At 38.2% G+C, this 25,909-nt stretch overlaps 1 protein-coding gene across 9 annotated transcripts in view; it reads right to left on the bottom strand.

Annotated features, from left to right (window-relative positions):
• The window catches only part of SLC24A2 (solute carrier family 24 member 2), a 112,500-nt gene that overhangs the window by 9,412 nt on the left and 77,179 nt on the right, over positions 1-25,909 (bottom strand). For all 9 annotated transcript variants that reach the window (XM_021535460.3, XM_085567338.1, XM_021535463.3 and 6 more), the window contains 4 exons: positions 21,905-22,000; positions 20,262-20,347; positions 6,665-6,796; positions 106-195 (listed from right to left, as the gene is read on the bottom strand). In XM_021535460.3, the coding sequence (XP_021391135.1) occupies positions 106-195; positions 6,665-6,796; positions 20,262-20,347; positions 21,905-22,000 (404 nt within the window). The remainder of the gene's footprint in view (positions 1-105; positions 196-6,664; positions 6,797-20,261; positions 20,348-21,904; positions 22,001-25,909) is intronic.

Below are 25,909 nucleotides of genomic sequence, written 5' to 3'. Positions count from 1 at the left end.
AAAGTAGCACTCAGAATGAGATAGATGGACTCTGATTAGAAATGATCTTTTACAGCGCAAAACATAATACAGGGCTTTTATTTTGTACCAGTGTCACCTCCTTACCTGGTGTGCCCACCAGACCATCAAGTAAGAAAAGAAGGCAATCCAGCTGATAGAGCCAAAAAATGTGATAGGAAAAAATTTTCTTGATGTCTGAAACAGAAACAAGGAGAAACAGTGAAAACCTATATTGAGGAGTGACATGCCATACTCTTAATTTCTTCTCAATATGAGAGTGGCTTCTCATTTTTTTTCTGATGGCCTGTTCTAATCAACTGTTATCATCATCATCAGATGATCAAGATACCTGTCAAGAAATGTAAGAAACAGATGCCCTGACATTGGTATATGAGTACCTATGCCTCATTCTTCCAATTGCTTCAGTTATCAAATAAGATTTCCTAAGAACTTGTATGATGAATGGGAAGTTCTTGGTTTCATTTTTATCATAATTTGTTACGATGCTGTTTGCATGTCTTTAGCTCAATAGTGGTTTGACTTCTAAATTTATTATTAATTTCATGTTTCTTCAGAATGAATGTTTTCAAATTGCTTCAACAGGTGCCCATGTCTTTCCTTCCTGCATTAGTAACTTTTTCAATAAATTTCACAGTCAGTATAAAAAAGACTGTCATATGGCAGAGCTAAAAACTTATACACCTAAAATTTATTATGGCACTTACTCTGCTAGTGAAAACTACTCACTTTCTCAATAGAAGATATGTTAAGCACATATTTTCCATGCTTCATTTAGTAGAGAAATTTAATGTTACAATGTTATAAAAAATATACAAAACATACTAGCAGAGTCCTAAAAATTTGCATGAATAACCAATAGGACTGCCTGTGGAAGTAAGTTATACCATTCTGAATGGCTCTTGCAGCTGCTTCTCAGTCCTGCAGTACTTCTCATTTGGTCCTAAATCCACTTCCATTCCAGAATTTCCCCCCCACCTTTCATTGCAGATCATGCCCCTACTGCACCAGGAGGCTCATTAAGATTGTGGATCATTCCTAGGTGTTGTGGAAGTGTATGGGATTGCAGGGCTTTCCCTCAGTATGACTTTTGGAGAGAAAATACCATTTGTTCTGATTCAGATTCTTCAAGGCATAATAAACACTTATTTTTTTAGGCAGTTTACAGAGCTGCACAGTCAGCTTTCCTTATATAACAAACTCAACAGGCATTTGTATGAAACAGCTTCACATTTAGGAACTGAGCAGCACGGAATCACAGGGTGGCTGTAGACCAAAAGATGAACAGTGTATTGGGACGGCCATTAGAGCTGGTCAAGCAGGAAATGTCACTATGTTTTGCCAGTTGAACCTGAAAACAATGAGGTTTGTAGCTCAATGAGACTGTAGACTTTGTGCAGATATAATGGGAATCAGCTTGGGACATTAACTGATACAAAAAGGTAAAGTCAGCAATGCCAACTGTGCACACTCATCCACAGCATGGGACAAATAGTAGGTCCATATCTGCTCCAGCAGCAGGTGCAGCTGCTGGCTGTGCTACAGAGCACTCACTCACTCCCTGTGTATACTTTGCATAATGCTAAATGTCCTCCTGAAAACTAAGCATGGTGACTAACATGACATACAATTTCACAACTGAATATATACAGGAACACAGGAAAAAAATGGTACAGATTTAACACTACCAGAGGGATGGAACACATCTTCTGTGAGGAAAGGCTAAGAGAATTTAGATTGTAGAGCCTGCAGAAGAGAAGACTTTGGGTGACCTAATTGCACTCTTCCAGTACCCAAAAGGTGCCTCTAAGAAAGATGGAGAGAGACTATTCACAAGAGTATGTAGTGACAGGACAAGAGGACTATAAAAGTATAAAGAAAGAAGGTTTAGATTGGACATTAGGAAGAAGTCTTTACTATGAGGATGGTGAGGCACTGGAACAGGCTGCCCAGAGAAGATGCAAAAGCCCCATCCCTGGCAGTGTTGAAGGCCAGGTTGGACTGGGCTCTGAGCAACCTGGCCTAGTGAAATGTGTCCCTGCACACGTCATGGGGGTTGGAACCAGATGATTTCTAAGATTCCCATCCAACCCAAACAATTTTATGAATCTATGATTCTAAACTCCCTCATAATATAAATAACTGTTCATCTGTTGGAGTAAAAGTGGTCCAGTAGGTGTTTTATACCTTAAATAACCACAATATGGAAACATCCTTTTCATATAAATTCCACTACTGTCACAAGCATTGTTTTTAGAACTACTCACAGTACTTTGGTTGCTCTATTTCTTTCTTGCTTCTCAACACATTACAGAGTTACTTTTCCAGAAAATATGATAATGAGCTTATGATTTTTAAAACCTACTCAGATAGAATTTTAAGTTTAAACCAAAAATTTTATATGCATTGGTGAGAGAAGACCTTAATGCAATTTGAAAGAAACATATCAATGACTGTTATAATGATCTAACATCATGGGAGCAGAATTAAGAGTGGTAGAAATAAATTAATCTAAATACCAATTTCTCTTTTAAAACTAAGAAGTTAGCACTATTTTTTCACCATTCCTGGTAGTCAACTTTTCCAACTTCCAACATTTTTCATCTTCCTTGAAAAAGCTCCAATCTTTTGGCAAGACATATGGTTAATGAGACACTGAAGCAATGAACTTGCTAGAACTGGTCACAAAATCTGTGAAGAGCACCTCACAGCAATGCAATTTGAATGATCACTGCACAATACTCAAGATTTAAGCATACACTGGCTTAAGCAAAACTAATACAACCAGAGCCATGCTGGTCAGTAATAGCTCTCTGATGGTGCAATTATATACATCAAATGGTTCTTGCAAAACAAGGAGATACTGCCTGAGTCAGACACCCACTGAATTTGGATGGCTAAGAATTACGAATCAGTAACTTTGCAGCATGTGTACTCCTCGCCTGTTTTAGCTAATCCTCTCCCACTAAAATTAACTGATAAGCAGCACTCCAAGATACTTTAATAGGCTTAACACTTAAATTACCTATTTTAAAATGGGGAACATTTAAATTCAGAAAGGGCAAAATTTAAAGCCTGTACATTTTACAGGAGATTAAATAAAAATGGACTCTATAGATGCTGATATATAATATGCATATAGATGAAAATCTGAAAAAGCCATAACCAGAATGCTGATTCTTTTTTGTATGCTGGATTTTATTCCAGACTGTAACAATAATATCCATGCTTGTTTTGTAAATAGTTTCAGCATTCTTTTGAGATTTATGTAATTTCTACTCCCTAGCTCTTTGAAAAACAGACAGCTGCCAATTCTATGTATTTTCCTAGAAGAATTAGTCAGAGACAGCAGACAGCAATACTTCTTTCAGTCTTTCTTCAGTAGTTGTTGTGGTGTTTGCTTTGTAAAGACTGAGTTCAGAGTTTATTAGCAATTGGCTCTTTTGTGGTCCTAGTAACAGATAAATGAGAGAAGCCATGGCTCATTCAGTTCATATGCTATTTTCCTTTAACAAAAGCAAAAGGATTTTGTAGTTCCACTGTAGATTGGATGGATTGATTATGTTCCTGTCTATCAGAAAGAACATTCCTGTCTATCTTAAGAACATTTTTCTTGATACATTTCTATATATTTATTTAATGACAGGGTCTGAAAAACAGGGTTATAAGTAGTAAAAAATAATCCAGGTATGAGGGCTTTTCTTCTGAGAGTTTGATCCTGGAAGGTGCTGAATAATTTGGAAGGTAACTATTTTAATTTTAGTCAGCATTATTACCAACATCTTTAATCTAAATGATTCACATATTTGTCTTGTTCATAAATGTATCTGCATTGCAAAGTTTGATCTTTCTTTCACACTTAACAGTGCTTAACTCTGATTACTCAGAATCTGCTCTTCTAACTGGATCTGTACAGGAACATGTTGTCCTTGTCCCCTTGGTAACAGTGCATCTCTGTATGGCAACAAGAGTTCATGGAAGTTGTAGCTCTTCATTTGTAATGGGAATTTGCAGAGATAGAAGGAACTCCCCTATATGGGTCCAGTGATGGCAGAACCCCAAGAGCCATCTTTCTGGCCTGTAATGGACAGGGATGGACAGTGGAGTAAGGTTATAATAAAAGAGGAGATGGTTAATATCTGCTCCTGACCTACTGGGGCACCTTGGTCACATATTTTTTCTTTCAGTCTTTTAATATCTGTTACTCCAGGAGATGGGCAGTTACATAATGTGACCTTTACAGAGCCATTGGGGAAAGAAGCCATTAGCACAGGAAAAATAGCCATTATTGTTCAAAACACCTGAGCAAAAGCTCAGGAAAAAAAATTCCCTAAGGGCACACATATACCTCTGGGATATGTCAACAACATTATTGATGTTATAGTAAGGATTTTAATATATACTGGCTTAATGTGAGCAGGTGTTATTGAGGCAATAAACACATTAAAACATCTCAGCTAGTCAATCAGCTGAAAGCTGAACTAATGCATAATCTACTTTTAGTATATAAAAATCTGCATATGTGTGCACCAGAGCATAATAAGGCAGCAGGATTTTGCCAACTTTAGAACCAGATACCTTGTCTACAAAATTATTTTTCTAGAGCTTCTGGGTTTCATGGAACTAAAAGTATCTCGGAATAGTACAAATAAATGCAGGGAAACCATCTTCTTTTTGTGTAGACAAAATATACACTAGAAAAATAACTCTAGATAGAAATAAGAACTTACTGAAAAGTGGACACCCACAGAGGATGCCAGGGGCTCCATATGGTCTTTCAAATCACTATATAGCACACAAGCATTCACTTTATATATGCATATGCTAATCTGAGCATCCTGATGCAGAATTTGGGTTTCTGACTAAAATTAACACACTTGCAAATCAAGCCCCTGATGGTAGACCTATCTAAAAAGTCTAGTTGAGTGTTATTTTAGGTTTGCTTTAACCTTTATCTCACAATTTTCATTGAAAATTGTTTTCTGATGGGCATGCGGAGTTGTGATAGCAGACATAATTTTTGTTAGGAAGGGATTAGTGGGGATGGTACACAGAAATAAGTGAGAATATTTTGAAGATACATTAATGAAGCATACTTAATGTTAGATAGTTTATGCAACCATCCAGTTAATTTTTTAACAGCAATGTTCAAAGTAAGCAGCTTGTCATACTGATACAGCCCATTACCTCTTCTGTTAATCTACATGTAATTACAAACTACCTTTTTTTTTTTTTTTCCTGTATAAACTTTCAGTGAATGGAGTTTTAAAGCTCTGTTTGTAAAACTTCCCAATCTGGAACATACATCCATGTTTATCTTTTGTGGTATGGCAGTATGCTCTAGCTGCTGGATGTCAGCATGGAGTTCTGTTGTGAATGGTACTAGTGTTAATAATCATATAGTTGCAGGCAACTTGTCAAGATACTCACTTTACAGAACTATTATTTAAAAAATTTGCCCAGTACAGAATATTGGATAAAGCTACAGGTCTACTCATATCAGCTTCAGATGTTCAAAATTCAAAATAATGCTCATAAATATTTCTTGCTCATTTTATATCAAATTCTGAAAAAAAAATCACAAGGATTGTTTTGAATGATGAAAGGAGAGCAAAAATTCAGAAATAAACAATCTTGACATTCATGTAGTATTTTCTGTGTGTTATGTAACAAAAGTGATTTCCAGAGTTTTCTGGAATCTTTATGAAAAAGAAAGCTTAAAAACTGGGAAGGGAAAAAGCGTCAGAAGGGAAAGAAGGGAAAACGTCACTTTATAGCCTTTGGAACCTTTTATCTAAAAACATGCCAGAGATCTTATTTTAGCTTCCTTCTTGCACTGAACTGCAGTTTTTCAGTGTGTGGGATGATAAGGTTTTTCACTGTGTGTGGGGAGAAAAGATGGATTCAGGGTGTTGATTTATAAACCTACATGCTATGCATGCCTCTCTTGCAGCAGTTTTAGACCCACTTTTGATCCAGAAAGGAAGAGAGATTAAAACACCACTAATTTTTTTTTTTCAGGTCTTGATGCTCTCTCTTTTACTTTCCATGAGCTTTCCCAGTCAGGTCTATTTGTATATATAAGTATAAAAGTGGTAAGCCTAGATAACATGTCAGTCTTACCTTACTGTGTTTAGAACAAAACTAGCAAGTATTTTATACATGAAAGGACTTACAGATCTCATCCTAGTATGAAAATTACAAGATTATGGATGGAATACAAAGGTCTAATAGAACATAAATCTAAGAGAAATGCATATCATTATGTTTGAACTACAGTAAAAATTTAGACAGTCTAAAATCCTTCCAGTCATACCCTATAGGGCACTGCAGATAGACAGATACTCATCACTCATGTGTTCAGTAGAGATCCAAAAATACAAATGTGAAGGCCCCAAAGAATTTTTCAGACCATTCACTTTATATCACGAAGTATAAGTTATAAAATTATAATCCTTATAGAGCTCTTACCAGCCAGTTTCTCACAAACACCCATTTGCCATTAGAAGAATTGAACACTAATGTTGTGACCTCTTTTTCAAAGAAACAATTAGAAAAACCTAATAGCTCTAGTTCTTTTTTGACATTTAACTAGAGAGCCACCCTTTTGTGCAGAACACACTGACTTACAACAACAATTACTTACAGGTTTTCTGACATCTGGCAGGGTAGCCCACAGTGGAAAAACAATGGGCAACACAAGAAGATAGGTGACCTGCTTGCGTGGGGTTTCAGGCCAGGCCAGGCTGAGAGGCTGCTCCTCCTCATCCTCTTCGCTCTGTAAGAAAAGCTCCAGTGAGCAGATTATCAAAGTGGATGAATGAAATTGGGGATTCTTTCAAAAGGAATTGAATGACAGCATTTCAGGGAGAACTATGACATCTGAAAACATTGCATTAACACTACACCTACATAACAATGTTAGCCAGGACACACCAAAAAAGACTTTGGCCTGACTACAAGGTATCCCTACAGCACAGGCTGCCTGAGGATGTCCATTTGTTGACAATATGGGTGGTGCCTTGGGATGCACAGGGTGTCTCTCACAAGTGTTCCTATGACTCTGTCTTGGCATGTGGGCTAGTCTAGTCAGGGGTTAAGACTTGTCTGGGCTGCATCAAGCCTGGCCACACAGACAAGAGACAGAGAACATGTGCAGAGATGTGCCAGTGTGTGCACACAGACACACACGCCCACATCTTTATGCGTGCATATAGAGGTATACGCATATCTAACTTCTTAAGCTTTTGCAAGTAACTTGAAACCTTACTATTAAATATCTATGCATACATATGTTGGTATATATGGTCTTCTCCACAGGAAGATAAGGTAATTCAGGCACTGTGAAGCTCTAGTGCTAAGCTGCTGGGGTAAGACTGGGCTCTGCCCATTCAAACTGTGAAAACAATAAGGACGGAGATGGCCCAACAAGGACAGCCCAGGGATGGCCCAGCTTTTCTGGGCCCCAGCACTGTTGCCAGATTGTCCACATAAGGGAAGGGCTTCTCCTTGTGTCTACTGTGTTCAGACCAGTCACAACTGCAAGTGTTCCTAACAGCTTGGTGCTAAAACTGAAGACACTCTTCTCCAATTTGTGTCACTGATTTTCACATCAGTCCCTAGTCTCCATTTATGTGCTGCCCACCTGTCATCCCTGCTATAGAGTAGGCGTATAGGAACCCCCTCCTATGACAGCAAACATTTGGCTTCCACACACTTCTATTTCCTTAGACTGCTTCTGCTAACAAAATGGAGCAAGTATAGTGGGCATGACTCAGTCCTTTGCATACAGGTATGAAAATAACTTTTAAATTGTTACCATAGGTAGGTGATGTCTCCAGAACTAAACATAAATTACAGAATCAGACAACTGAAAAAATGGCCTGAATAATACTTTTACATAGATGTGTATAAGGCAACAGCTGTTGAAACTTGGAAAGATTTCTAGAGAGCATAATGAAAGCTAAAAAAGTCTGAAAAAAGAGCACCCAGTGAAAACTGTTTGACCTAGTGAATCATATATGATGTCTTCTTCAGACAGTGTTTTTGGGTTTTATTTTTGGAAAAAAATATAATAATTAAGACATCTCCACAATATGCATATTATTCCTCCTATAGATTTATAACTGGTTTCTTTTCAGTTATTGTCCTGTATTAAGATTGCTTACATAAACCTTATGACAATGCTATATAAAGCATTCATTTAAACAGCAGTTGTTCTTTTCTAAGCAAAAGAGTTATTAATGAAATGTCACCATATGTTGATAATGTTAATAACGTTCTATTTACTGCTAATTTTGAAGAACTAGTCTTGATTATTCCACTATTGTGAATTTCTGAATTATTTAACTACCTGAACTGATCAGTACTTACAAAAGCAAACTCAACTCTTAGCTTGGGAAGAAGGTATCACCTGACATCAATGGAATGGAAAAAAATTCCTATTTACCTCTTGACACACTGACAAGTTTCAGCTACTTTTGGGTTGCGTGTTAATGTTAACAGAGGACATTTTGCTAACAGAGGATATTTTGCTAACCCCTATACTTTGTGAAACTCCCAAGTTGCACAGCTGTATGAAAACAGTAAAGTGAAGATGTCATAATGGTTATAATAATTAAAAACATTTAAAAATATATAGCCACAATTTGTAGCACTCAACACAGTACTTCAGAGGCTCTTGAGCCGCTTAAGAGGCTAGCTTTTTCCTTTAGCTTTCAGCTCTTCACTGAAATATGCTTCATTGCTGGAAATCTACTGAAGCCTGATTTTAGAGGAACTGTGCTGGAGGAGAAGTTTATGAGGGTACTTCCCAAACCCAAATCCATTCTTTTTCCATTCTGGTAGATGCTTTTGCGGTGGGAAAAATCAGCCTGAGACACAGGCTCAGCTTTGAAATATGATGACTGAGATAAAATTTGAACACAAAAGGACCAATTGAAGGGTTGCCTAGGTAACTCTTTCTGAATGGCCACTGTGTAATTTAATCAGCCAACTCAGCTGGAATAAAGCTTTCTAAGTTACTGCTGCATAAACAGCGCTGAGTAGCAAAGTACTTCCTGAATTGCCATCTTTAGAGATTAGCCATGATTAACAATTATATTTAATCACAACAAAACTTTACATTAGTCTGAGTTTGCACATGAATCTTAAAAATATCTAGACAGTAATGCGTATGTTGGTTCCTGCAATACTGTACCAGTACACACTCTAGCTCAACATGAGGCCTTGTTCTATTTCATATCTGCATCAAACACCTCTGGGTGTGCATGAGCACAGAGGCAACATGAGTGGCTGTAGCAAAGAACCATAAATAATTGCTTTTGGAGATTGCCAGATGTCTCCTGAGAAACCTTAATCTATCTGTTCCAGATCTTTTCTCCTTCCTGTTGTCTTACATCATCCCTTTCCCCAAGACAGCTATCCCCTAAATATAAGGTCAAACACAGAGTGCAGGCAAACACTTTTTCTTGCTAGTTTAACTCCAGAATACATTACAGATGTTGCAGAATGGATCATGGATCGTCTTTTCCTATTTTGTAAATTGGATTTAGCATCTGATTTTCAATGCTGGCCTTCCAAAAATCAGTGGAAGTAATGAAGTTTAAAGTATTTGTAGATCTAGCTTCCATGAATTTCAAAGCAATACTAAATTATCCAGTGATGCTGAAGAAAATAATGGGAAATCATTTCAGCAGCTCTAAAACCACACAAATGAGAGTGTCATGCTGTGGACTAAGCGGCAGTGACAGAAAATGACTCAGCACAGATTTATGGCAGAGATTCCATGCACTGTCTGTGGCTCCAGCTGCGTACATACTGAATATGCACTATCACAGTTTGTAGAAACTAATTCTGAAAATATAGTTTTATTTCAGTCTCTTCTTTTTCTATAGAAAAATCTGTACTTGCAATGTTCAGTATGATTTTATTCTGCAACACTAAGAAGAAAAGGCAATCATAACATGATATATACCCAGGAATTCAATTGCGTAAACACATTGGATGGTACCATTTTAAGATACTTTCTGGTATCTGCCTTGACCTCCACATGCTCTAACAGAAGTGAAGAATATTCTGCTCTCTTTATGATACAATGCCACTGCTGTGAAAAGATCTCAGTTTCTTTAGGGCAGCTGAAGTGCTACTACCTACCCATCTCCACTCCAAAACTCATTCCTTGCTATGACTCAGCAGCTAATTAACTTCAACAGTACTGGACTGGGTATATGGGACATCTGCATCACCTGATATGATGAACTCTGATGAGAACCCATTAGAAAGAAATTGCCACATTAAGTCAAAACAAAAGCCAGTTTACACTAGTACCTTGCAATGGTCAGACACTGGCATTCAGAGACTAAGTATTGGAATATGGCATATTTTTTCATCTTCCACAAATTCATAGAAGCATAGCAATATTTAAGCTGGAAAAGACACTTTAGATCATCAAGTCCAACCATAAGCCTAACACTTCCAGCTCCATCACTAAATCACGTCCCCAAGCACCATACCTACCCAAATTCTAAATATTTCTATGAATGGTGACTTTTATGCTTGATAATTGATCCAATTCTTGATAACCCTTCACATGAAGAAACTTTTGTAATATCTGATCTAACCGACTCTGACACATCTTGAGGTAACTTCCTCTTGTCCTGTCACTTGCTACTTGGGACAAAAGGCTGACCCCTACCTGGCTACACCCTCCTGTCAGCCAGCTGTAGAGAGCAATAAGGTCTCTGTTAAGACCTTTTCTCCAGGCTGAAACACCCACCTCCCTCAACTGCTTCCTGCAGGACTTGTGCTCCAGATCCATCACCAGCTCCATTGTCCTTCTTGGACATACTCCAGCAATTCAATGTCTTTCTCGTAGTGAGGGGCACAAAAGTGAACACAGGAATTGCGATGTGGCCTTACCAGTGCCAGGGGTATAGTGGAAAAATCACTGCCCTGGTCCTCCTGGATGCACTATACAAGCCAGAATGCCACTGGACTTCTTGGCCACCTGGGCACATAGTTGGCATGTGATTAATTGCTGTAGGCCAGCACAGAATCACAGAACCATAGAATAGTCAGGAAGAGACCTCTGGAGATCTAGACTAAATGACCCCCAGGTCCTTTCTCGTCATGAAGTTTTTCATTCCCCAGCCTGTAGCATTGTTGCATGAGGTTGTTGTGACCCAATGGCAGCCCACAGCATTTGGCCTTACTGAACCTCATACCACTGGCCTTAGCCCATGCATCCAGCCTATCTGACCCCTCTGAAAAGCCTTCCTACCTTCCAGAAGATCAACACTCCAACCCAACTAGCATCATCTGCAAAATGACAGGGTGTACTTGATCCCCTCATCCAAATTATCAATAAAGACATTAAGCAGGACTGGCCCCAGTAGAGAGTCCTGGAGAATACCACCAGTGACTGACAGCTGGATTTACCTTCATTCACCACCACTCTTTGAGCTCTGCCATCCACTACTGAGTAGTGGAGAACTGCCATCACGCAGTCCACCCATCCACACCATGGAAAACTATGTGGGAAATGGTGTCAAATGCTTTACTAAGGTCCAGGTAGACAACATCCATAGCCTGTCCCACATTTACTACATGAGTCAATTCGTCATAGAAGGAGACCAGATTGATCAAGCAAGACCTGTGTTTAACAAACCCAGGCTGGCGGGGCACGACCCCTTTGATGGGGGGGTCACACATGCTGTGTGATGGCACTCAGGGTGATCTGCTTCATGACCATCCCTGGCATCAAGGTCAGACTGACAGGCCTGTAGTTCTCTAGATCCTCCTTCGCACCCTTCCTGTAGCTGGGCATCATGTTTGCCAGCTCTGGTCAACTAGGACCTCCCTAGTTAGCCAGGACTGCTAGTAAATGATGCAAAGTGGCTTGTGAGCACTTCCTCAGTACTCTTGAGTGGATCCCATCCAGCCTCAGAGATTTGTGTGTGTTAAGTAGTACAGCAAGTCACTGACCACTTCCCCGTTGATTATGGGGGCTTCATTCTACTCCCCATCCTTGTCTTCCAGCCCAGGGATCTGATTGACCCTGACTACAGACAATCTTGCTGTTAAAGAATAAAGCAAAAAAAGGCATTCCATACCTCTGCTTTTCCCTTATTCCTTGTTGCAACGTTTCCTGTTGTATCCAAGAAAGGATGGAGATTGTCCTTAACCTTCTTTCTGTTGCTGATGTCTTTCTAGAACACCTTTCATTTCCAGTAACACCTTTCACTGTCTTTAACTGCAGAAGCCAAATTAAGTTCTAGATGGCCTTTGGCCCATCTAGTTTTGTCCCTGCACTACCTCACAATATCCTGTAGTCCTCCTGAGCTGCCTGTGCCTTCTTCCAAAGGTCAAAAACTCTCCTTTTCCTCCTGAATTCAGCCTAAGCTCTGTTCAGCCAGGCCAGTCTTCTTCCAAGACAGATTCTCTTTCAGCATATAAGTGCTTCTGCACTTTTAAGATTGTTTTCTCAAACAATGTTCAGCCTTCCTACACTTCCTTGTCCCCTTGAGACCACACCCCAAGGAACGCTATCAGCCACTCGTGTAAACAGTCTGCCCTCTGAAAGTCCCAGATAGTTCTGGCAGTTCTGCTGACCCCTTTCTTACAGCTATGAGAATAGAAAGAAGCTCTCCTTTAGTGGTCTTGTGTCTCTGACCACCACATCTCCCACTAAATCTCTGTTCACAAGCATCAGGTTCAGCTGGGCACCTTCCCTGGCTGGCTTCCTCATCCATTGCAAGAGAAGTATCAAGGCATGTTTCACACAGTTCAGAAACCTCCTGGCCGTTCCCTTTCTGCTATGTTGCATTTCCAGCAGATATCCTGAATGTTGAAGTGTCCCAGAAGAAAAAGGTCCAGCAATTGTAAGACTTCCTCCACTGCTTATAGCATATCTTTTCTTCCTCTTTGAACTGGTTGGATGGTATATCTATCTCCCACCAAGATAATGATTTTGTTGGTTTTACCCATAATTACTCAACCCTTCCTTCTATCACCATAATATCAAGCTCTAGAAAGTCAAACAATCCATAACATACAGGGTTACCACACCACCTCTCCTTCTTTGCTTATCCCTTCTAAAGAGTTTATAACCATCTATTGCATGACTCCAGTTGTGTAAGTAATCCCACCATGTTTATGTTACTGCAATTACATCATAGTTTTCCATTTGCACAATGGCTCCCAGTCCCTCCTGTTTATTGTACATGCTGCATGCATTAGTGTAGAGGCACTTTAGTTGGGCTATCAGCCCTGTCATATATTGGGTGGGCAGGAGCCTTAATTACCATGTGACTCTTCTCAGGTGCTTCTGTTGTTTCTAATGGATTGATGATGATTAGGTCTTTGAAGCTGTATATGGATCTTGACCCACCACCTCCACTGAGATGGTGAAGGTGTTATGTGAAGTAGTACTGGGACATTTCAAATGTGCTTTGGTGTACTCCACACACAGCAGAGCAGACTGAAGGACTGCAATAGCACACTGCTCCTCAAACATTGATGTGCCACTCCTAGGCTTATCTCTAGCATGCCTGGTTTCATCCCTTTCTTCTTTCAAATCTAGTTTAAGGGTCTTTCACTGAGCCTTGCTAACCCTTTGCCCCTTTGAGACAGGTGTACCCTGTCTGTCATCAGCAGGCCCAGACTTGTTTAAGCCAAGCCACAATTAAACCCCCTAAAATTCTGCTGTTGATAGTACTCTTGGAGCAAGTTATTGACCTTCTGAGTCCTTCTATTTTCTTCCAGCATCATGTCCTGCAACTGGAAGAATACAGAATTACATACTTGTGCCCCTCATCCCTTAACCAGTCATTAAAGGTGTAGCTGCATTAGATCTTCACATATAATAGTCATTACTGTGTTTCTATGAAATCCTTACTAATTCTGTTGTAATTCTTTTTACTCTTTATGCATAGGATCCTCATTTCTTCTTGCTGATGTTTGTGACTGTCTTTTTGTTACAGAGACATCCGCAGTGCTGAATATCAAATGCATACAAATGCCTAGATGAGATAATTGTGGTACCCTGGCATACATTTTATTGTTGTTATTATTATTATTAATGACAATAAGGAAATGAATCCTCTATTAGGAAAATTCCCTCTTTGCATCTTAAGAAATGAGATTAGAAGTGTTATTCTGCTTGGTGTTCTCTTTCATACATTCATAACAAATATTCTTTTAAACCAATCTACATACATTCAAAACAAATATTCTTGCTACTTCAGCTCTTCTTTTATTTAAATCATTACAAACAATTAAAAGGGTACAAAATCTATGGATGTTCCATATTTCACAGTTCTTTATGCAAGAGCATCTATCAAATGCTTATCTGTAATCCCAGGGAAGAAAGCACTTACTGGTTTGCTCAAGACCATTGTAGAAACATGAGGTGATGTGTGTTGGAAGGGACCTTAAAAATCACCTAGCTCCAGCCCCCCTGCCATGGACAGAGATATTTCCACTAGACCAGATTGCTCAAAGCCCCACCCATCCTGGCCTTGACCGCTTCCACAGCTCCAGCTGGGGCATTCACAACTTCTCTGAACAACCTATTCCAGTACCTCACCACCCTCACAGCAAACAATTTATTCTTATTATCTAATCCAAACCTATCAGATTTTCCCAGTAAAATTTTTTCAACCAGAGGAAATTATTATATGTTCACTTTATGTAAACAATGCAAGCATATGGTGACTTTTCATCCACAATTATTTTGTTTATAAAAAACAGCTTATAGCAAACTCCATCTGCCAAAGTCACAAGTAGTCCTTCTAGCAAACATCACAAAATCACTATCTCAATAGAGGCTTACAATCATATTACATTAGGAAAACCAGTTTCTTTTCTGGCACAATATGAAACAGAATTTTACACTTTTTTTCCACACATTAGGAGAAAATGGAAAACAAGTAAAAAGAACCATCTCAAACTTACCAGAAATACTGTTCACCATTTACTAATATTGTGTAACAGCTATAAATATGAACTATAAATACCATATTCTGAGGATTAATCTTAGTCCACCTAAAACGAAGAGCTAAGCTATAAATTCTCATGCTTGTACATTTCTTGTGCATTATGACTGCTGATACAATTAATCAATAAACAATTAGCATGAGAGCTCCAGAAGAAAGGAAACTTAAGACAGGAATTATGCACATTTCCATTTGCTTATGCTACAGTACCACCTTTGCTTATGCTATTGTACCACCTATAAAGAGGCAACTCCTTTGCTGCAAAGGACTGCTCAGGTCTTCTTTTGTTTTGGGGTGGGTTTTTGTTTGTTTGTTAGCTTGTTTTTGTGGGTTTTTTTGGAAATGAGTTCTGTACAATCCAAATTTTCACAATGAGTAAGTCAAGAAAAACAGACGTGATTGTGATCTCAAATGTACTCTGTCCCAGAGGTGTATAGTGATTTTCAAAATCAAGGTTTATTGTTTTCTTTAGAAGGGCACATCTCACATTAATCTATTTTACTAGAAAGGCAGAGAATATAGACAATACTCTATGAACAGCCTCAAGTCTCTGCTTTCTGCTTATCTGTAAGCCACATCACTCATTTATCTTCTCCTACATGTCATTAAAAGAAAAAAAGTGAAACAAGGTGAGAGAGTAAGCTAGTACAAGAGTACGCAATTTCTGTAGGGTGACTAAGAAAGGAACATCTTTCCTTACAAATTCTTGAATAAAATTCAAGCAGGCAATAATATTAAATCCATTAGCTTTCAGAATGCATTCTGTATATGTGGACACTCTTCTTAGGATGGCTAATTTGTGCTAATCCTTGCTTCACCATGACTGAAAAGAACTGAAAAGAGCTACCTTTAGAGTGGACCCTACAGGAAGGAGTAAGGTCAAATAGGTGTTTGGTTCAGATTCTCCTCTTGCTGCTTGTGTCCTCTTATTTCTGCACTCGAAGAAATAGGTAAAATTACAGCTCCCAAAACTTTTATGCTAGTTTTTATGCTATGTTATAGCACTCTTTAGGGAATTTGAGTAGAAATTCTCAGAATGTAACACAAAAAACTGCAGTCAATTCACCTGGAGAAATAACGGCTATGGTATCATGGAGATACTTCTAACATCTCCATCCTCATGCCATTTTTCACAGTCCTAATTTTTAAGTAAGTCAAACTGGTATACAGCAGCAAAAAATGTGGAGCAGGCAACTAGGCAGAATTGTGAAAATAAAGATCAACTCCATTTGATAGCAGTACCTTCTCTTTAAGTTACAATGAACAAACAAAATCCAGGCATTTACTTTAGTCCAAGTGTGGCAGCTGAAAAAGTATTTGGGATTTGGAAAATAACCTTTTTATGATGAATCAAACAACTACCAGGGATGCTGGAATATGTCACAGCCTTACAACAAAGGCTGCTGTAATCTTCTCTATGCTCTCTCTCTATGAAATAGTAAAGTTCAACATAGCTCAGATTAATACCCTAAGACAGAGAATGCAGTGCTACTCACATTCTCACCAAGCTAATTTGATGTGAATAGAATGAGTATTCCAGGGCAGGGGAGATATGTCCCAGTCAATGCTCTGTCCTGAAGTGGTGCTCCTGCTCTTCAGTGGGGAAGGCAAAACATGCTTTGCCAGACTGTTGCTCAGGTAAGCGGATTAAATCCAATGGAAGCAATGAAGCTTTTGCACCACTCTCCTGTGACATAAAAATTGCCTTAGATTTTCATGGAACACTTATCTCAGTCATAGTTGGCATGTAAATACTTTCCAGCAGGGTTTCCACGGAAACAGGAAAACCCGTGCGCATGTGTACATGTGTATGTATGTATGTGCGTGCATGTGTGCGTGCGTGTGTGGGTGGGAGGAAAAGGTGTTCAGATTGGAAACTGAGTATCTTCAGATTGGAAACTATTTTTAGGTAAGCCACAGGTTAAAACAGCTACCAAATGCTAGTTAAGAAGATGTCAGGGGGTGGAACTGAACTTCTCAGAAGGATCACATTCTGAAGGGCACTTTATAAAACATTTAATGAGCTAGTAATTGTCCTTTCAGTCTTCTTTTATTTTCTTGTGCATGCTTGGTACCACTCTATGAAGTGTTATATAACAGAATCTTCTCCTCTGTGTCAACCTGCTAAAGGTTAAGAGACAGACTGCTGTAAGTAGAACAAAATCCCCAAGGAAGTGCAATATCCAGGAGAAAGGAAGGCAATTTCTGACTTCAAATAAAGCAGTAATGTCTTACAGATGGTATGGTGGGAGGAGGTATTGTTCCCTCCTGCGCTGCCTAAAAAGTAGGAAAGAGACCACAGCCGTCTGTCCTTCTTAGCTGATGATCCCAGTTTTGTCAAAGAGTAGGATATCAGCTGCTACTTATAGTAAAGTGGGGCAACAAGAGTTTCACTATCAGACACAAATATTGCTGGGTACATTTTCTGGACACCCTTTTCTGAATTTCTGCAAGCAGCATTGAGAGAGTTTTTCTTGTTGCTCAAGGGCTTGAGCTAGAAAGAGAACAGTTGAATTTCCCTGGAGGACAGTGGAGTAAGAAAAATTGAGTTAAAGTCCTAGGAAAAAGGGAAAGAGAAGAGCAAGACAGTGGACTTTGGAAGAGCGAAATGAAGAAATTGAAAACAAAACAAAAAATAACCCAAATGAATTAGGTGAACTCCACATAGTCATGACACCTTTCAGGAGTCATTAACTTGACAGTGTCCTGTCTTATGTGGCATTTCAGCTCTGTGTAAGCCTTTCCTTCTTTCTTGAAAGAGAAGGAAAGGAGGAAAGAAAAATAATTTGGGAAAAAATATAAAGAGGTTCCTAAAAAGCCCCTAAAGAAACCAGGGGAGCTAAGTGGAAAACTAGATCATGGCAATTGGGAGTATTATCCTTTTAAAAAATTATTTTACAAGTATATGAAAATTAAAATACAATATGAAAGCTGTTTTTTCTCCTTTGCAGTCTTAGCCTGAGACCATCTTTTTTCACAAGGGTATTTTCCTCAACGTTGTAATTTTAAAATAATAGGGAATTTATATGTTAAATGGATTTATGTGCATATTTGGATTTTACTAGAGGAACATAGAACATTTAATGTAATTATTTTCATACAATTCTAACTCCAATATAGAGATTGATATTCTAAAACTCTTGTGTCCATGGATTTAGATCCAGACACTATAATCTACATCAGTGAAAACTAAGAAAAAACTCAGAAATATGCTTGTTTTGCAAAAGGGTAAGCATGAAGACCAGAGTGGAACTTGGCAATGGAGGAGAAAGAACAAGATGCCTGTGTAGGTCTTCTCTATCATCACGGCAAACATGCTTCACAATGACCTGCTATGTGACTAGAGCCATTTCACATCCTGCAGTTTTCAGGACAGCATTTTTTTCCCCTAAAGGCATACTTGAAGCTTTGTCAGTCCAGACTGACAGTGTCTCTAGTTTTCTCAGTTCTAAATTATTATTACCACAACAGGGAGGCACTAACAGGTTTTTTTAAGGGATTTTTCTAAGCAGCGCTTACAGATTGCAAAACCTTATCGTTCGACTATACAAATTGAAAACCAGAGAGAAGCAATTTTATATTGTCTTTCCAAATTCTCACACTACAGAAATTTCTTTTCCATTAAAGTAAGGAAAAACAATCTAAATTTCAAGCTACTTGATTGAATTCTACTTAGAAACAGAAGCAAATTGTATCAATATACAATGGAGCACACTTGGTTACAAAAAGATCAAAATTGAAGACCATTTGTAGGTCAAGTTTTGAAAAGCTAAAAAAAAGGCTTAAGAGGGCAATGACCAAGTTCCCTTCTTCCAATTTTAATATTCATCAATGGAAAGGGTCACAGAAATATTGTGAATGGCCTTCTGTTGTTGCCTGCAAATTTTGTTGTCTTCTATAAATGGAGAGTAATCTTATTAGTAACCTTATCTCAATATACAGAGCAGAAGGAAACTCAATCACCCAGTGTTAGCTTCAGAGTGATGCTAGAGTTTGGAAAGGCGATTAAGGAAGCTATGCATAAAAGCCAGGCAATACATTAAGGAGAGCCTCTGGTACACTACAGAGCTGGCAGAGACCCTGAAGTAGGGTCCTAAGTATTATGGAAGCCTATTTACTTGTTCCATGGATGAGTAAATTATTTGTATTACAACTTCTCAAAAATTTCAGTATGTACTTTTAAATTATAAAATATGTTTCAGCAATACTCAAGCAGCCTAAGAAAGCTGCCAGGTTACCACTGAAAGAAGACAAAATTGGAAAGGCCACTGGGGACGAATCCAGCATGGACCATCTCAAAATGCTGTTAGGAGACTGCTAGATTTTATTTTGACAGCAGATAAATCCTTCCATTTAGATTGATGGAGCTAAATCTGCAGACTCATTCCTCCACTAGTTACAAACTGCCCTGCTTTGCTCTATTGTGCCATTTGGATAAGGATAAATAATGTATCCCACATCTAATACATTAGAATCATTGTTCAGAATGTCCTAATACTTGCTGAAATAAACATAAAAGTTCCAAAGCCTGCATCACTGCAAATTTAAACTGTCCAAAGGGAGGTGAAAGGAATTGCACATTGTTGAGTAATGTACTCTTGCAATAATTTTCCCTTCTTCCCCTGCAGTGGCTTGAAATTGAAACCATTATCTCAAATGATAAAGCTCCTTGACCTTGTAGATTTCTGAACAAGCCAAGGAAATGTTTTATTACAATGTAAATTAAAAGCATGTGAACATTGCTGTGATATGGGATTGCTTTTTCTTCATTGTTTTCACTGAATATACTCAGTGGGAAAAAAATCTTATGAAGCAAGATAACAGAAGGCAGGATACAGAAGTTTGTGTACAGGTCCTCTTTCATAATGAATTTTGACTATTTCATGATGCACATCATGACAGGTTCTCTTAAGAGAACAGGTTTTGTGCAATGTGACAAGCAATTTCTATTAGCTATATTTATGGCTTCAAACATCTTATCTGTACAGTAAAAAAACATTTCCCAAAAGAATAGATTCTAGACTCCAACCTTACCTTACACTAAAGGGCAGGAACAGAAGGTAAGATCTTTTACATATGGCAAACTATGCACTGGGTTCAGCTGTAAATGAAAACTAAATATTATGTAGACAGTTCATACTGTCAGCTTCTTTCTATGAAGATGCTTACTCTCAGTGAAAAGCACAATCAAATACGTAATATATTTGCTAACACAAGACTAAAAAGAAGAATAAAAAAGTCTTTAACCTCTTCAACATTATGGGCGATTCCATTCTGCACTGGTCCTGAATCACTCGGTGGTGTTACTGCAACTTCCACTTTTGCACCTTTCTCTGTGGCATCATCCATAGATAAGAGAGGGAAAACAACAGATAGAACATTAAATTACAAATACATTAGTGAAATAGCTGTTATATATTAAGTCTGAGCAAACTAATGTTGAACCAACATATGTGTTAAAAGAGAAAAAAAAAATTGTCTACTACACATTTTCAATAAAAATCTTATAAGAAGTGAGCTAGCAATTTGATAAATATTTAGGTTCATTGCAATATTTAGTGCTCTTTGTTTATGTGAAATGCACTGAGCCTAATATTTTAGGTAAAAAGTGACATACAGCATTTACCCCTGACATTACAGAATGCACTATGCTGAATACAGCTGAGGGGATGCGTTCAGCGATAGAAGTTTTATAACACACTAACCCCTGCAATTACTAAAGTTACTTACAAGCTGTAATCCTGCTATCTTCCATGCAAAAATATGGGGAAAAAATAAACATATGGTGTAATAACACCTTAGAGGATGATCTTTAAATCAGAATCCTGTAGTCCTTGTGCTAAACTTTCACAGGAGTTAAAGAGATAAAGTTAGGCCTTTGGTTTCTGATGCCAAATTTATTAAAATTTATTCTTACTTTTACTATCTTGGAATACTCTAAGTGGTAACTACCTCTATAAGTATGTAGTACATAAATGTGTCAATGGCACAAAATCCCTTGGACAATACAAAATAATGGGAATGGCAATATGAAATGCCTTACTCAAGTTCAACATGCCTTATGGTATGCTCTTGTGCATAGAAGTAAATACAGCTGTCTAGTTACATTACTGCTATCCTGAGATTCTTCTAAATTAAAAATCTGAGATCACAGCCATAGCAGAGTGCCAGACTATCTGTAATTATTTCAGAATGTGTGTTGTCTCTTAACCCCGCAGTCAGCATTATAGTTTATTAACAGACCATCCCAACCAACTGCCTGATTTTGGAAACAAATACTATGTAAACATAACACAAGGTCAGAAAAAGTGTCAAGTAATAAAATAATTCAGATTTTATTGGACACATTTCATGGTACAGATTTTTCTTTAGCATAGGAATTTTGGAACTAAAATAAAAACTCTTGCCTTAATGGCAAACTCTAGTAAGTTAATTTTCCACAATTAGCATAGATGAGCCTTAATGACTCCCAGAAAGTAGTATACAGACAAATCAAATCTTAAATATGAAGGTGATATTTCTTGTGAGAAGGATGGTACCATATAAAACACATTCTACTAGAACATTTCAACAAATTAATTATATTTTCCCATATATATTGCAAGGAAGTTTTGCCTTCTGTCATTTCAACACATAACCAAAATCAGCTTTACTTTTTCTTTTCAACCTGCCTAGAAGACTTTCTATATGCCTTGACTGGCTTTCTATTCTTGCATTTAGCTTCTGTCCCATCCATAAATTTCATATTCTTTAGTGCATATAATCAGAGTATTTTTACTAAAATAGCACATGTAATGTAGGAGAAAGTAATGATTAACAATTTTCAAACAAAATAAACAGTGAAAGAGACTCTCAGGCACAGGTGATAAAATCTGCAATGCTGCACTCACCATGATTAGCAGCTCCATTCTGCCTTTCACTGTCTTCTACCTGGCACTTTTTTTTGGCAATCTTATGCAGAATTGAGGCCCTTTCTTTGAATTTTCCTAAAAGAAAACATTGTAATTATTACAATGCAGCCATTTTGAGATGCAAAATTTATTTGACATAGCTTAGTCTCTATAGATCACTGCTGATAATCCATTTCAATTCTTCCCCAAACAGCAAATATGCTATTAAACACTATCTCATGTTCCTGTATACACGGTTGGGGTTTTTTTATTTCTTTTTTATAGAATTGAAAATGTATTTTTTTTTTTTTTTGAGAACTCAGCAATGAATAGAACAAGAAATTGAAGCCAAAAGCTATTATTTTTCTTTGGAAGAAGTCAGTAAAGTTTCACCTATAAATGTGCTGGTGTAAGATTTCAGCTGAAGCAGAAGATCAATACAATGGATCAAGATATCATAAATAAACACAAACAGTTTCAGTTCTCAGTTAGTAGTACTGCAGAACAGAATTTCATATTAACAAATACATTGCATTATAGTGAGTGTTGTCAGTTTTGTCACTTTGGACTTATCTATTTGTCTTGACTTCTACTCACTTCAGTGCTTGGTAAAATTATGAAGATTATTCTGGGAGTTACTGAAAAACACCTGAAAGACAACACTATCACTTATCACAATCAGCATGTGGGGAAAGTCCTGCTTATCAAAGCATATTTCCTTTTATGATAAGGTAACACACCCTGTTGATAAACAGCAACTAATTTATGTAATATTTTTGCATTTCAGTAAATCTTCCAATACTGTCTCTCACAGGATCCTTCTGGAAAAAATGTGCAGCCCACAGCTGGATAAACACATCATGGGATGGGTGAGCAACCAGGTCACAGGACAGACACAAAGGGTTACAGTGAGTGGGGTGACATCAGACTGGGAAGCTGTCACTGGAGGGGCTCCACAGGACTCCATTCTCGGCCCTCTGCTCTTCAACATCTTCATAGATTACCTGGAGGCAGGACTGGAAGGAATACTCAGCAAGTTCCCAAAAAGGGAGGACCTGCTGACTCCCTCAAAAGACAGGGACACCCTGTAGAGAGGCCTTGACTAATCAGGGGTCTGGGCAAGCACCAGCCACATTAAGTTCAACAGGGGAAAGTGCCGGATCCTCAATCTGGGATGGGGCAACCCTGGATGTATGGGCAAAACGGGAATGAGATGCTGTAAGCAGGGCCATGGAAACAAACCTGGCAAGCTGAACATGGGTCAGCAGTGCCCTGGCAGCCAGGAGGGCCAACCCTGTCCTGGGGGGCATCAGGCACAGCTTCACCAGCCAGGCAAGGGAGGGGATTGTCCTGCTCTGCTCTGAGCTGGGGCAGCCTCACCTCGAGTGCTGGGGGCTGGTTTGGAGTGTCATGATATGAGAAAGACATTAAACTGATAGAGAGTGTCCAAAGGAGGACTATAAATATGGTGAAGGGCCTTGAGGGGAAGCTGTATGAGGAGTGGCTGAGTGGTCTGTTCTGCCTAGTGGAGACTGAGGGCAGCCCTCATTGCAGTCTACAACTTACTCGTGAGGGGAAGAGGAGGGGCAGGCACTGATCTCTTCTCTGGTGACTAGCAGGACCCAAGGGAATGGCCTGAAGCTGTGTCAGGGGGGTTTATGTTGGATATTAGGAAAAAGGTTCTTCACCCAGAGGGTGGCTGGGCAATGGAACAGCTCCCCAGGGCAGAGGTCACAGCACCAGCCTGAGAGAGTTCAAGACACATTTGGACAGTGCTGCAAAGCACATTGTGTGACTCTTGGGGCTGTTCAGTGGGGAAGCAGGAGTTGAACTTGATGATCCTTGTGGGTGCCTTCCAACTCAGCATATTCTGTGATTCTGTGATTCAGAAGGGGAAGAAGAACTCTCCAGAATTTCATATCAGATTCTTAGAGGTATGTTTTCTTCTAAACCTGCCAGGTTGGGCTTTTTTTGTCTCACATGAAGTTAACAATGCAACTCAACCTCTACACTCTCTAGGGCAACAGACTCTCCAGAGATCCCATATTTTGTCACTCTTCATTGACCACTGTGTCCAAATGATACATTAAAACAAGATAATTTCAAAGATGTCCATATTAGGTAAAATGAAACCTTTTTCTGCCTTCATAGATCTTTCTATGTAAGGACTCTTTGAACATCTTATGACAACCTATGATGTGTAGAAAGCTGATGTATCTGCCTTTACTAATTTATCCTGATTGTTATGGACTTAAAGCATTTTAAAATATTTTTAAGAAGTTTAACTGGTGGCTATTTTACAGCACATTTTCTAACTAAAAATACCATTATGATACAGGGCCTGTAGCTCTTTTAATTCTTCATCTCCCGTAAAAAATTCTATTGAAAACTGTTGGTGTCCCTGCAGCAAAACTAGCATAGGCTTAACACCAGAAGATATTTCACTGGAATGATATAAAAGACTAACAGTGGAAAGTAAAAGTAATAAGTCCTGAAGTAATTCAGTTATTTGGATAGCAACACTTGTTGCTAAGCTAAAAACTTGGAGAAATTCCAAGCATACAAGGGTAAATCATTAGTCAGGAAAGAAATCCTCTCTTTCCTTAAAACAGAAGCTTCACAGCCCTGTACCCACACTTTTTTACGTGGAGAAGCATATGACCAGTTCACAGGGACTAGCAACTATCATTTGTTGGGAAGTGGAACTAGTTTCTCAACAGAAAACTAGTTGGAAAGTAATAAAAATACTACAAATATTTAATAAGCCATACTATCCTTTCTGCAGTCCCTATCTTTTCACAAACACATCATGCTCCAAAAAAAAAATCAAAATTAGCAATTCACAATATTTTGCAAACATTATCTTTTTTGGCACACAGAGTTAAACGCCTGCAGAATAGTATTTAAGCATAGAATACAATCATAAATAACAAGGCATCTCATTATTTCACTGCAGAGGGTAAGAGGTACAGATTCTAGTTAGAAGGGAAGAAGTAACAAAGAATTAGAGAGAGTGAGAGAAAGAACAGGAATTTTTTGGGATAGCAGTTAAAAGAGAAAAAAAATTAGGAAAAATACTAATCATATCCCCAAATATTTCAGGCTGAAATGCTGAGTCATGGTGGTTCCTAACTTCTTTTGAAAGAGTAGGGGCATTTAAAACTGCTTACCCAGAAGAGTAAGTAGATAATAAAATATGCCTGATATAATTTCAGTTTCCTAAAGGATTGTGCTATCTTTCAGATTCCAAGTCATCTTCATATGTTTGAGAATTCAGGTTGCAATGCCACATATAGAAAGGCATTTTATGCAAGCCATGAAAATGATGCAGCTGACATTTCTGAAAAATATATGTGGAGCCATCCATGTCTCCACCTATTACAAGATGTCATAAGACCTTTCAATTAAAGATCCAGTTTTAGAGATTAATTAAAATTATGAAGAACCTAAGGATATTCTAGTATTTTATTTGAGACAGACTGAAACTGTGTAGGTTTTCTTAACAGAGAAGCATGACCACTATAGAACTGAAAAGAAAATGTCTTCGCAGAGATTTACACTGGTTTAGATTATTAAATGGAATGTGTCCTTCATTTTTTTCACATTTACAAAAACCTCCCAGCATCTTTTGAAAGAATTTCTGAAATTGACTTTTAACAATTTTAAGTTACACCATTTCATTCAGGAGACTGTTCCACAGTTGTAAGTCACTGTCATGGAAGTTAAAATCAACATTTGAAATGGAAAATGTATTTTGATTTATTTTTATTTCTCAGCAGATGCACGATTCAGTTTACATTGTTTTACATCATTACCTTTGATTAGATTCACTCAATGTAGGTAACAAAAGTGCAAAGAAATTATTAAAAAACATTATTAACTATCAAAAACATGAAACCAACAAAAGCAGTAGCACTTGCCTGCATGAAGACACTGAAATGTAGAAAAGACAGCAGAGCAATGCTCCCTCCCTCTCTCCCATCCTCCCTCCCTTTCTCTACCCTT

The sequence above is a fragment of the Lonchura striata genome, chromosome Z, assembly GCF_050655825.1.
Source record: "Lonchura striata isolate lonStrDom1 chromosome Z, ASM5065582v1, whole genome shotgun sequence".
In the NCBI taxonomy this organism is placed as follows: Eukaryota; Metazoa; Chordata; class Aves; order Passeriformes; family Estrildidae; genus Lonchura; species Lonchura striata.
This window is presented reverse-complemented; position numbering and strand designations above follow the sequence as displayed.